The 14,238-nt window shown below is 37.6% G+C and overlaps 1 protein-coding gene across 1 annotated transcript; it reads right to left on the reverse strand.

Moving 5' to 3' along the window:
* Window positions 1-2,655: 2,655 nt before the first annotated feature.
* Window positions 2,656-13,280, reverse strand: LOC136444928 (dynein light chain Tctex-type 5-B-like). The gene is made up of 4 exons (XM_066442714.1): window positions 13,164-13,280; window positions 11,462-11,578; window positions 3,945-4,158; window positions 2,656-3,225 (listed from the first exon to the last, which is right to left on the reverse strand). The coding sequence occupies exons 2-4, from the start codon at window positions 11,569-11,571 to the stop codon at window positions 3,022-3,024; spliced, it is 528 nt and encodes a 175-aa protein (XP_066298811.1). The 5' UTR covers window positions 11,572-11,578; window positions 13,164-13,280; the 3' UTR covers window positions 2,656-3,021.
* Between the last annotated feature and the right edge of the window lie 958 nt (window positions 13,281-14,238).

A 14,238-nucleotide genomic window follows, 5' to 3' on the forward strand; every position in this document is an offset into this window, starting at 1 on the left:
TGTACATAAGATATATGCCGAGACTGGTATCACTGTCTTAAAGGCATCCAGAGTATTTTATGAGGCTTGAAACTTGAATGAAAAACTCTAATTTCTAGTCATTCCTGCACATAGTAAGTTTCAATAACACTATAGATATATACATATCGACATTAAGGAGCAAAAATATTATCATGTCGTTGTGTGGCGAGAACTGATAGAAAATCCAAGCCCAGATAGACTGATCCTGACCATCTGTCACAATTAGCGGTTCGACCAATGAGAGAGTGACTGCATGTCCGTCAAAAATTTGCATTTTTATGTTTCAATTTTGCATTTCTACGTTTTGACGAAGGTGGGCGGGGCTATGGTCTATTTACACTAGGCGCGTGAAACTAAAAGATCACCATGTAGCTTATTTTTGTGCCACTTTTGAGCACTTTTGATAAGAAATCTGTACGCAAATGTGGTAAACAGTGGCATTAAATGGCAATTTCATGAATATTACAGCAACTATAATATTTCCAGTTTTCAAGCCTCATAAAAATGGTCTTGGTGTATTCATATGGACATGATCACAATATAGTCCACCACCACCCGACCCTTACATTACAGAGAGATGACAAGCCCATCATAAGGCCACACCATTTTAATTTCTTGGTTACCGGAATTTAAAAAAAAATGCTAGATTGGAAAGCCAACAGGAAAACAGAATCTCAGAGGAAAGTCTGTACTTTGGTGCACACAGTTTAGGGGAGTGAACAGGGTCAGGTGCAAGTTTTCACCCCAGCCTTCTGATTTCATGATTTTTTTGGTGCTAAAATTTTAAAAAAAAATCCGTTAACCAAGAGATTAAATTGGTGTGGCCTAAAGGCACTGTCTTACAGACTGTTACACAATAACTTTTACAGTACTACTGCACATTTTAGAATACAGTTCAGCTTTGTATGGTAACTGCCATTTCTTGGTCCACAGATTTTTGCAGAAAATCTATAACAACTTAGTAAAGTTTTGTCATCTGTTGACACCAAAATATGACAATATGTGTATTTGGTTGACAAAATATCATTCTGAATATTATTGAATGATATGCGATTTTGTTTTCCAAATCAGAAACAAACTGAGCACTGGCCAGCCAAGAAATTGTGACTAGCTTTAAGGCCACACCAATTTAAATTCTTGGTTTAACAGATTTTGTTTTTAAATTTCAGCACAAGGACATCATTAAAACAGAAAGCTTGGGTGAAAACTTGTACCTGACCCTGTTCACTCCCTGAAACTGTGTGCACCAAAGTACAAACTTTCCTCTGAGATTCTGTTTTCATGTTGATTTTCCAATCTAGCATTTTTTTTGAAAATTCTGCTAACCAAGAAATTAAATTGGTGTGGCCTAACGCTACAATTGTGTACAAAAATACCAAACAGTTCTGTTACCAAGGTCTGAAACAGGTATTTGGCATGATTATGGAAACTGTCATTCATTAACCATATCTCACAATACCCTTGTACAGAATCTGGGTACTTATATTTGCACAGGGATTACTGTAGCGTCTGATCATTGCTAAAAGGTTTCAACGTTGTTAACACGGGCTACCTTCATTATTTGTTCACAAGTTAACGTGATCAAACATGGTACGACAATGGAATGACATCATGTGGTTTCTATAGCAGGGGTTCATCTAAATCAGGAAAGAGGGGTGCTGCGCCCTCTTGTTTCAGCCCAGCGCCCCCTTGTCGAATTCAGATTTTACCTTAATCCCTAGCATACAGCCTTCATTCAGCAATCGATTCTTCCATAAATACATAGAATTCGCTCCCTTGCCTGTGTGTGCTCCCTCTTATTAAATTTTTCTAGAAAAACCCCTGTATAGTATGACAAAAAGTTTTTGTTACATTCATGGTAAAATTTACTGGCTCAAAGATTCTGAACGTATTTTTTTTTCATTTCTTTAAAGCTTACAACAAGTATTCAATTTTTTTATTCTGCTTTAAATACAGTCATCAAACAATCTATTTTGTTATTAAAACAAAATGTCCAAAAAATTTGTCCAAAATAATTATCATTTGTACAACCTGTGCTGTATATATAGTGGTTAGGATTTCTCAAGTTATGGTGCATAATCATAATTTTGCTTAACGCTATAATTCATTGCATATTTCATACTTGTAAATACACACACACACACACACAAACACACTGATGTAAATAGTATACAGTTACACTTTCTTGTGTACGTCAAAAGCATTACTGACCAAGTTTTTAGTACATGTACATCTTTTTTTTTTTCTTTTTACAAATTCATGATTCTTGAATAAGTTTTGTTCAAAGGCACAAAGTGGACGGAATGCATAATTATACTATTCTTGATTGCCTGGATTTACTCTGTAGTGCCTGATTCTCATTATAGAAAAACTTCCATAATTCCAGAAAGTCGAGAACTTAAGATGAGATATACAATATCCAATACATGAACTTGATATGATACTCAAGAATCGTAAGATAATTCTAAAGCCTATATCTGGTGATCTTGCAACATTTACAGCGAGAGTAAGATATTAATTATAAGATTAGATATCTATGAGATACAGTAAAACCCTGTTCATATATTACACAGTACAGTAACATAAGCTTTTGGTTGTCAATGAGTATTATATGCTGAGAAAAAACATCATAATATTATTATTAGCACTGTGGAAAAATAAAGGGTTTCTAAAGTGCATAAATCTTTTAAACTAAAGTAGAATTCTTTACAACCCCCTTGGGAGCCCTCATCATATACATAAGACAAAGCAATACAACCTACATGTACACTGCATATTCTATTCTACAGCTATCAACCAGGGTTTCACCCAGTGTTAGTCATGCCAACATTTAACAGAATCTTCTTGCTAATGATGCCATTGGACAAAAATAATGGCCTATTTCTCTCATTTTGACACACACCAAAAAGTGAAGTTCACATGGGTTTGCCAGATGACCCATGAGAATGATGGCTGGACAAAACCCTGAACAGATTATTGTAGAGCCTGATACAGAAATCTCTATTCATAATAAACTCCGTACACTGTCGCCACTGCGTATAGCGACCCATTCTGGAAGTCCTGGGTGGCGAACGTGTCGTTGTTGGCGTCCCAGAGACAGCGGGAGCCGATGCGGAGTCCCTGGTTGTTGAGTTGACCGATGTGGATCAGACAGATGATCTTGTAGCGAGGAACCATCAGGTCCTTTACACGAGCCTTGATAACCTGGGGAGGAATAATATGCAGAATGAAATTCTAAATAATTGTCGAAAGGAGCATCTGATTCACAAAAGACAACATTGTGTGTAACCTCAGGCTACAGTATGGGGGCTATAGAGATTATTAGTATGATAAGAAACATATTCAAAATGTTTTGTAACTCAAATAGCTCTAATGAAATTTTACTTTTTATCAACAAAGGCCACACCAATTCAATTTCTTGGTTAACGTATTCTTATTTTCCCCCCCAAAAAATTTTAGAAAAATAAAATCATGAAAACAGAAAAAAAAATCGTGAAAACAGAAGGCTGGCCCAGCCTTCCGTTTTCATGAATTTTTTTTTCTAAAAGTTTTTTTTGGGGGAAAATAAAAATCTGTTAACCAAGAAATTAAATTAGTGTGGCCAAAGGTAATAATTTCAGAATCTAACAATGTTTGCATATCAGCACAACAAATCTGTTTGTTTTTTCACACATTAGCAAACTTTTGACAGATTAGCCCAAGAGGCTTGGGAGTTTCACTCCACTGTCATGGTAAGAGAATATTGTGTTAAGTGCCTTTCCCAATTGCAAGGGCACAACATTGGGGCATGGCGAGAATCGAACCCGGAACCTATTAATAAAGTAAGTCCAACGCTCTAACCATTACGCCACACTGACGCCACTTCACCAATTACCATTACAGACAAAAACTCGAGTTTCACAAAAAAACCTTGATTCTCTCACCTCTGAGATCGTTTTCGTCATCTGCCTGCAGAGCTCGGGTTCGTACTTCTCCTCCTGCAGGTAGTTGTGCAGGACGTCCTTCAGGATGCTGCGTACCGTGCTGACGGGGAAGCGTTTTGTCGGGCTCATCTGGTACGTGTTCTCCAGCTTCATCGGGGGATGCAGCTCGTCTGTGTGGCTCGGTTCATCCATGAACGACACCGTACTGATGGAGCTGAAAAGAGAAGAAAGTATGAAATGTAAAATGTAAAATAAGAGTATAAATTCTTGTATTGTGATAACTGTCACATTTTGTACAATTATTGTACAGTGTGGTAACTTGTAACGTTAATTTTTTTAAACAAGTTTGCTCAGTGCAAGGCCATGTTTTTTTAGAGACCACTTCTGGACTGGAACAGCATCTCTTCTCCCTGAGAAAGAAACATGATTGAGACAAGCTTATTTCAGGATGCTGCGTACGGTGCTGACGGGGAAGCGTTTTGTCGGGCTCATCTGGTACGTGTTCTCCAGCTTCATCGGGGGATGCAGCTCGTCTGTGTGGCTCGGTTCATCCATGAACGACACCGTACTGATGGAGCTGGGAAATCAAGAAATAACATTTTTAATTTGATACAATTATTAAGCAACCCCACTGCTTGGCACAAAAAAATCAAATTCCATGAATCAATGGACCTGTGAGGGCTTTGATCCCAGTGTTGACCCTAGCTTGGACAAGAAAAGATCACAATCTTGATTAGAAAAGATCACAGTCTTCATTAATTTTACAGACATTTCTGTTCTTTAAAATCATATGATCTAATCTTCATGTAACTGACTTTAACATACTGTAAAATGTATTTCTTTTCACTGGGACTTAATTCCATGGTAGGAAGGGAAAGGAGGTTTCCAAATGGCATCAAAACAATCCTGTAGTTTTTAAAGGTAATATTTGCGTTGTGTCATACAATGGAGGTGGAAAGGTAACCATGAAACTGCGAAAATAAAACCATCGCAAATATTTAAAGATTTACAGTAAATTCACTAAGCAGTTACTTATTTTCTTGGTATCAAGGAATGTTCAATTTATCAGAAATCAATGAATTACATTGATGTGTATGAACAGCATATAGTCAGTGCTGTTGTTAAGCCAACAATATACAACTTTCTACACTTACCATCTTCTAGATTAAAAGTTGTTATGCAACAATACACATCATTACTTTATATACACTGCCTTCTATTGACAGTTACAAAAATTCAGAACTTCGTAAAAGTTTCCCCTTACTTAAAAAAAGAACATCATGTTCACACAGCAATCCAGTAATGCTTATGTTTAAACAAATAATACATCATGTGTCACATGAATACTTTTCTTCGCAACACCACACCTGAATTCCAGAGTGTCGCAGAACCAAGACTATTTTTACAACAAATCAAATCAAGTAGCTGATGCTTTCTGCAAAACTTCTGACAAAAAAAATATACAAATAACCCCGTTATCATGATTCTTATCATTGAAGAAAAAATTCCTCTAAATTCTAAAGAATCAACAACACAGAAAACTTGAATTTCATTTTCTAACAACCTAAGGTTAAGTGCAGGTTAACCGATTGTCGACCGTTTGAAGGTTGTTTTCGTGACACTCGGAAAACAAAGCTGTTGAAAGTTATTGGCTGTGTGTTAGTTTGTCATGTCCGACTGTCAGCATGTTTGTGCGATGGATGAAAACTCGCGATAAGAATTCTCTGATTGTTGACTTAGTAAGTCCTTCTTGGTTACACAGAGATCATGCAGCTGGGTGTAATAAAGACACACAAAATACTATAAATACTTCACGGAGAATTGTGTCCTACTTTCTGTTTTTAAGAAATACATTTTGTCCACGAGTTAAGGATTTTTTTCTTTTAAGTAATTTTTCCTTAGAAAGTCTGTCTTGAAGAAAGATTATTCAAGAAATTCTAGAAATTCTTGAGGGTGAAAATCTTGTTGAGAAATAATTTCTTAACTTAAGACAAATAAGAAAATGTTCCTTGTTGTGAGAATTTCCATGAAAGAATCAGACTAATTCTTCAATTTCATGTCTTATTCTTTCTTATTAATTCTTGAAATTCTTAATATAAGAAAATTTGTCGACGAGTTAAGAAAAACGAGATAAGCTAGAAAAATCATTTTTGGTATCATGGTATGTGTACTGTACTATGCTCCATTAAAAAAAGTGAGGGTCATATAAAAAAAATTTACATGAATACCATTTTGCTGAAAAACCCTCAAACTTTAGATTATGAGTATGTTGTGGTAAAATGTTTTTGATACATTAAAGTATAAGAATAAACCAATTGTGACTTCATGATTCGGCTTGTGTACCAGCTGATATGGAGGTGGTTGCTACATGATTGTATTGAGACAAATTGTTTAACTGCTAAACAAACAAATTGAAGGATACAGGTACAATGTACAGGAAGCTGAATTCATGTTCACATAAACCTGAAAAAAAAGTTGTCATGGGCAAAAAAAAAGCTGAAAAAAATTTGTCAAAGTCCGACTCAAACTGAGTTCCAAGACCATAGTAACTTTTTCCTTTCTGTTTTTTTTCAACAGTCATGTTAAATTCCCTTTTCTCTGAATTCCGAAGACTTGTCAACACAAAAAACAATTTGAAATCTATTTTACATTAGACATGCCGATTCTGTCTCTCGTGATGAGGAAATACCTGTAATTTTGCCCCGTCATTAACAACAAGATTTGGTCAAACAACCAGGTAAATGCTGGAAAACCCTGGACATGACATCTCCATGGAAACCTCTCAAACAAGTGTTTGTCGTCCAAATGTCGACACAGTTCTGAACCGTGCACGTGTAAAAGGACACCGGACAAACGCTATCCGTCTCATCCTCTGTCAAACTTCATTTCAAGCTTGAGCAGCAAAGCAACGCAAGAAAAAAGAGGAAAACTTTGAACAGACCAATACACAAAATAGAAGGTTTGTCCCAAAAAACATATTAAACAAACACTATCACTTCAACATTTGACTCATATTCATGAAAATGCACAGTAGTCAACGTGCAATCAATGCACAAGACATATTAAAACAAGGAATGACAAAACTAACAGAAAACGAATTGTCCAACTTAAGATCCCAAAAAGCCAGTTAGCAGGTCAGTTACAGTAAAGTCTTGTAGCGTTCATACAATGAAGACTAATATAGATATGTCTTGTTGGCTTATAGATTAACCAGGGCCTATAACTACAACAGGCCCCATTATTAGTGTGTATACTAAAGACCGACAAGGTCTACAGCCTGAGAAGGACAAAAAATTAGATGTTAAAGTTGGCAATCTTAAATATTCTATATTAAAGATATCTCATTTGTTTCTTGGATCAAAACTTAGGTTACCAAAGGGCATCGAGCATTGCTAGTGGACTGTTCTCTTTTTTAAGTCATACACTAACTGCCTAGCAACAGCCAAACACATCGCTGAACACAGTGGGTATACATGTACTACATGTAAAACTGGAAGCAAACTATCACCAACCAAAAGTTGTAAGACTTAGTACATTAACATACGTTCATATCCAGATCTGTGCTTTTGCTTATTTTTGTGGAATCAAGATGATAAAGTTCAACAAGAGTAGGTTAACGTTAGCTTTTAGTGACAAATTTCTCGCACTGTCGGACACGACGCCTTACCGTGGCTTCCGCTGATTGTCAACGTCCGTCCCGAAGGAGGATGTTCGCAGCTTAGCGAAATCCATCCCCACATCTACCGCTCAGTTCGCGACCAGTGAAATCTGAATTGAAGTTTTTCCCCTGCCCCTTGCTACCCGGTAACCTTTTGGGTCGTCCCTTGTCAGCGGGTGGCACGGACTACCGAACGTGACAAAGGGCTTTCCCGATAACCGCGCGCCCGTTCGTTGCTCCCCAGACCCGTTTACACGCCGCGCATTGAACAACATTTGCTTTAGGTTTATTAGCCTGGTGCCTGCCCGGTCCCTTTGTGGAGAGTAAACAGATGATACCTCATTAAGCACGCTCGGATCCCAGGCACTGCCACCAAACGTAAAAGTCTGCAAATAAAGACTTATACTTCAATCCCCTCTTTTTAGAACGTTTGAGTAAATTTACCTCCTGCAAAGAGTCTAGAATAGATGGGTGATTGTACTGTTGAACACAGGGTACATTTTTTTTCTTTCTCGGAGAGATTTTGGAACGACTGCGCTCAGCAAAATGTTTCCTGATTCAACCTTATCAGCTGAGGAATCTGAGGATAAAGTCTGACTCCAGAATTTGTACAGCAAATGATAAAGCTCAAATGTATCTTTTGCTTCACTGTCAGACGGACAAATATATGCATTTTCTAACTCAAATACTGGACATTTGTGAACTGTCCAATAGCCAAATTAGGAAGTAGATACCACATTCAACAGAAGTCACTGTTCCTCGTAAATGCGGTCCAAAATCTTTGTAACTCAGTTTGCAAAGGACAAATGTTCGACGTTCTGTCTGGCCAATCGAAAGGGATTTGGTATCTTTCACTAACCAATGAGATGTATTGTGAGGGACGTTCCTTAGCTACAGTCTACACTCATTGTTAAGCAGTCGTTACATAAATGTGTTTGCGATGACGCGACTTCTGTGGTCTCTCAATTTAGAAAGACAACAGGAAAGGGACAAAAATAGTTGTGCTGTTATTGTCTTAAACATGTTAGAGTGCTCATATAACAATCTCTATGCAGACACTTCAAACAAACACCGTTTCAAAAAAATAGTTTTTGTCACAAGAATAATCACAGTTTCATTCAGTCATTACTGTCGATAAGGTGATGCGACAATTTATTGTTTTTACATATTGATTGGTCAAGTTATTGATTTTGTAATAAATGAATTGATAATATCATATCATATAATAAAAAGGCAATCATAGGTTTATTGTTTATTGTGTCGCATATGTACAAGTATTTTAAAACAAAGAAATACAGGACAAAAAAAATATGCAGGGGGGCCAGAAGCCTAGGTGGCTTTTTGTGGGCCTCCCCTCGAAACTAAACTATAGGAATTCTATCATAATTTGTACATACATGTAACTCAAAACTAAACTAAATTAACGATAGAAAATAAGTTGAACTTATATCATAAATCCTAATAGATGAACGGATACAAGGAAATACAAAATGAATTTCAAGGTATTAAACATGAGAAGGTACGCTAATATGATCAATGCTAATCATAATTAACAAATTGTGAAGAAATAGATCAAAAATCACTATTTCTTTGCCAAAAAACAGAGTTGTGTGAGACCTCTTACCTATTCCATTTGCCTTTACTTTGAACAAACAAATAAAGCCACAAGCAAACAGACCAGTGCCAGTGAAAATACAAGCTACTTAAGCTGTCTTGGCAAAGGTAATACATCAACCACCACCTTTATTGTGTTTCGGGTAGACAGTACAGTAGCGCCCTCTAGAGACAAATTGTGAAACTGCACCATCAAATGTCCACAAATACAGGTAGTCAGCGACGTATAGCGAGCTATCTTAATCCAGGAGAATTGACCCCGGTTTAACATTCCTTCAAATTTTTCTTCAATCTTAAGCATACTTTTAGCTCTCTTTGTTCATCAGTGATTCTGTTTGATAGTATTTGATACAAATTTCTTAAATAGTCCTCCTATCTTTTCGTTTCGTTCGTTTCAAGGCATCCTTTGAGGTGAAGCATGATGCTTTTTCAAGTAGCTAGTGGTAGTGCAATGCGGCTTCGCTACGGCTCACGTTTTTGGCCAAGCATACCGGATCACCCCTACTCTTCTCGATAAGTGTGTTGGGCTCTTTTACGTGCAGATCTAGAGGTTTGATGCTTGAGGCTATGCCTGAAGCTCCATCATACACAGTGCCGTCGACTTTACGTCACCATCCGGAATGATGAAAATCTTTAATGAAATACTATTGTAAGATCTGCCTACAAAATAATATCTAAACACCAGGGCAGACCAAAAAATTTAGAGGGGGAAACAACCTTAGTCCATGCAACTTGCACAAATGCTCATATCAACTTGAGTGGAAAGGTCATGGTTCAATGCCCCAACTACTTGACAGTGTACAGAGTTGTAGTCACAAGGGACACTTTCAAAAAATAACAGTTACTGTTTTCTTAAGTTGCTGTGGATGTCATATTACACCCTTTACCTATTTCCATCCTGTATATAAGTGAGCCTTAGCACTTACTTTTTGTACGGAATGTCACGGTGACTGTATGTTACGAGTGGCACTTAAATACACAACATTACTAGAATCATACCAATTTGGAGCCTGCAGCTGGTAGAGTGGCTCGCAAAAAACGTGTTACTGTAACTAGTACAGTAGTAGTCATGAGCCATGGTGCCAGGTTCCAAACTGCCTACCTTTTTCACTGTGATTATTGTAGCAGACTACAGTTTCCAGCCTATGGGGGTTTCTATACTAGTAGTTCAGGACCACAAAGTGACCCACATCGACGTGGATAAAATCATAGTAGGGTACCCTACAGAATCACGACAAACAAATATGTTGAAGTTGAGGGTACAATCTAAAAAACCACTGAAAACAAAAAAAAGTTATGGTTTTTTTAACAATTTGACGGCAACTTTGGGGTCATGCAGAGTCATTCGAAACGGCAGCCGACTCGCCCCGGCAAGCAGCTGTAAAGGTCACACGCATTTATACGCCGAATGGGAAAACTGCACAATCTCATTCCTACGATCAAAAAGTCTACTTATCATACTGCCATACAGTGAAGTTCGTGCCTCGCTGGCATTCACGTCAATGTTTTTATATACGGTTCAAGATTTAGGGCACACTTTTTTTTTTACCGCTACGTCAAAGACTTCTGGGTAAATGTAATATTTTGGGGTCATTGTGTCATAAGCTCCTTAAACAAAATGAATATTACACATTTGTTGAAGTCAATGAACCTCTAAGTTGAGTCTGTCACTGCATTGAATAATACATAATTGAATAAACTTTCGAAATATTTTTGTGTCATAAAGCACTTTTAACCAAATGAGCATTATGACACATTGGTTGAGATCAACGAAACTCTAACTGCTATTGAATTGATAATACTGGTTAGATGATATTACTTAATACTATAATAGGAGATAATTGGGTGTCATTGGCGTTACGTTGTTAGAACATTAAACCAATTGAATGCTACAGCCCATATGTTGAGGTCAACAAACTCCAGCCATGTACATGTACATACTACTATAGTATACGTACTTAACCATTAGTGCTTATACATAATTCTTGATTTCTTAACTGTAACTTAATTCTAGCTGATTTAACAGTCACTAGTCAACAGCTAAAATTTCATCATCGCAAATATTTGATCACTAATATTTAAGACAGTGATGTTTGTTCCCACCGTTGATATTAATTGCCGTGACCTACTCCATTTTCCCCCAACCGCTATATTTTCCTGCCGCTATATTAAAGTGATTTACAGTAGTATATGTACTTACCCATGTCTTGGTCTCCCCTCCCTGGGGGGTGGGGGTTTGGCCTGCTGAGGGGGTGGGACGATTTCCGAGGTGTTCAGCGATGACGCACTCCCCCTCTTTTTCAACAGCCGCGCTGCCTTGTCGCGGGCAATGTCGCTTGTCTGCTTGTCCGACATACTTGACCTATATACGCAAAATAACGTAAACAAGAAACGATGAACATAAATCCATGCAAGGAGGAGGTGTGTTTATTTTGCTCCCGAGTTGTAAATAATGAAAACTGGTTCTTCACAGTCCGATTCCTTGACAAGAGGAAGAATGGAAAAAAAGATTTCTCACGCTCCATTTTACCAGGGTACAGATCTTGAGCTAGGTGTTATAGAGGTCCAACTATATAGACATTGTACATTAAGCCCATTACAGATTGAAAAACCTCTCAACCATCTCCAGACCATGGTTGGGAGTTAAGCCCCTGTCACACATACTTAGCTGATCATGACCTTAGTCTCCAGACCCTGGATGTCACACATAGCTTCTCCAGACATATGGTTAGGAGTTAGATGTTTTAAACCTTGATTGCGAGTTCATTCCGGGTTCAGAGTTGGTTAACAAGCTTAAGGTGCAGCCTGCTAGGCTTTTGGGCGACGTCTGCACCTGTTGACTCTAAATTTGGAAAAAGCAATTATTCTTCTTTGATGGATTCCAGGCTACTCCCAACCCAGCTTAGACCCAACGGTTAGGGAGTGATCAGGAGCAAAGTTATAGGTTCGGTCCTAAATGTGAGATAGACAGGGGGCTCTAGATATCTCAGAGATTATAGTCTAACCAGTGCGTGTCTATGTAGCAAGGTGTGGTGGTACAGCTGTATTTATTTTGGGGGAACACTGATTCACGTGAATTTCGTGATTTTCAACATATGGGCCATAGGCCTCTAGACATAAACATTTAAACAAAAGACTAAAAAATTATACCTGACGAAATGGAAATGCCGCAACATCAACACTTACTACCAACTATATGAAAGCATTACTTCCTACGTACACCTGGCGAATAGACTTAATTGCTCCCAGGTGCAAACCTCTAGATCTTGTCACCTGAGGTTTGCAGACAGTGTCTTGGGCTTTGTAATTAAAGACTGGTGTTACCAGGTGAATGCATATGTTGGTAGATTTGGCAATTAAGTCTTTCATGTGATAAACACATAGGGAGTCTTAATGCAATTAGAATGAAGGAATTTCTAAATAATGACTTGTAAGGGAAAAGGGGGAGGGGGGCAGTGGCTCAAATCTACCTGAACTGAAAACAATTTGTGAGTTCTGTTCTAGATTCTAAAGCTGACATACACCAAACTATGCCGTATGTAATTCATAAGCACTATTGACTTGAGTTCTAAACCTTTTGGATGACAAGAAATTAAACAAAGAGGGTGAAATTCGACATTGTGTACACTTGTACATGAAACCTACACCATAGATTCCTCTTTGTTTTCACAAAAGACTCGCTTGCCTACACAAGAATGGACACTGTATCGATAACACAAGACAAAAACACATAGTTACAACGTTACATACAGTAAAATGTGCCAAATCTTGGGATCAATGATTAAAAATTCCTGTTTTAAATAACTGGAACGCCAAGGTTTTTTTGGCGCGATCGCAAACCGGAAGTAAACAAACACCGTGCGGATTTCCACAACAAACCTTGAGTTAATCCAAAACTGGAGTATTTCTAAGGCAAGCAGTCATGATAAAGTAATAAATATACTCACTTGTGTCGTTGCCCCTCCACTCAGAAGTCTTTTCAGGCCAGGAATGTGCCCCACAAGCTGTCAATGTGGCCCGGTGAATAGCGCTGACCCGGTCGCTCCGGGAAACTGCAAACTTTATTGATAATCAGCTAATTAATCCTGCAGCACGGCTTATGATTGGTCAGCTGGACTGGTGCCCCGCCTACTTTTGCGAAGGCCTATAAGTACATAATGTGTAAAGGGATGTCTACGCTTTTTTACTTAATTCTTAGTATTGACAATATTTCTAGTGCTCAGTAACACCCCATTTGACTACGTATCTTAGATAATTTGTTAACGTTTTTGGCATTTCCTGCAGCTTGAAATTTATGTTTGAATCTTCAAGGGCAATTTATAAATGAAAAAAAAGGAAAGAAAAATTACAATGAAGAAGCCAGAATGTTTTTTTAGGTCATGGTCTAATAATCTTTTTTTGTCTTAGTGATTTTGACACTGTACAAATACCAACTCTATCGCTTCCCAGGTAAATTTTCTTTCCTTTTTTAGAAAAAATAAGATTTTGCTCTCATGGTGCAAAATTTATATTGAAGCCATATTTGTCATGTTACGTCTGGTGCACACATGTGATGATAAAACATTTGTATCTGTATCTGTATCTATATAGCCGGTATAACCGCCAACAATGTATCATTTGGTTTTATTCATTCATTTCATTTTATTTATTCAAGGAAAGAAGAATATCCTAAAAGGAATCCAATGAAATTTTGAGAGAAAAATGCAATAGTGAAACAACTGTTGCCATGTAACATCCATATAACATGACGATGATGATGATGATGATGATGACGATGATGATGATGATGATGATGATGATGATGATGATGATGATGATGCAACACAAATCTATATAACCTCCTTGATGTAACGTTAACATGTCCACCATGAAGGACAAAAAGTACTGGAAAAACTTTATTGAGTGTTGAGTGTACCTCGCCAGATTAAAAACTCCGGATGCAAGATGATGATGATGATGATGATGATGATGATGATGATGATGATGATGATGATGATGATGATGATGATGATGATGATGATG

Source organism: Branchiostoma lanceolatum, chromosome 11 (assembly GCF_035083965.1).
Source record: "Branchiostoma lanceolatum isolate klBraLanc5 chromosome 11, klBraLanc5.hap2, whole genome shotgun sequence".
NCBI lineage: Eukaryota > Metazoa > Chordata > Leptocardii > Amphioxiformes > Branchiostomatidae > Branchiostoma > Branchiostoma lanceolatum.

Coding starts and splice junctions, on each gene's coding strand:
- LOC136444928 (XM_066442714.1), bottom strand. CDS start 11,571: ATGTCGGACAAGCAGACAAGCGACATTGCCCGCGACAAGGCAGCGCGG. Junction 4,159..11,461: donor GAAATCGTCCCACCCCCTCA/GCAGGCCAAACC, acceptor TTCTCTTTTCAG/CTCCATCAGTACGGTGTCGT. Junction 3,226..3,944: donor TGACGAAAACGATCTCAGAG/GTGAGAGAATCA, acceptor ATTCCTCCCCAG/GTTATCAAGGCTCGTGTAAA.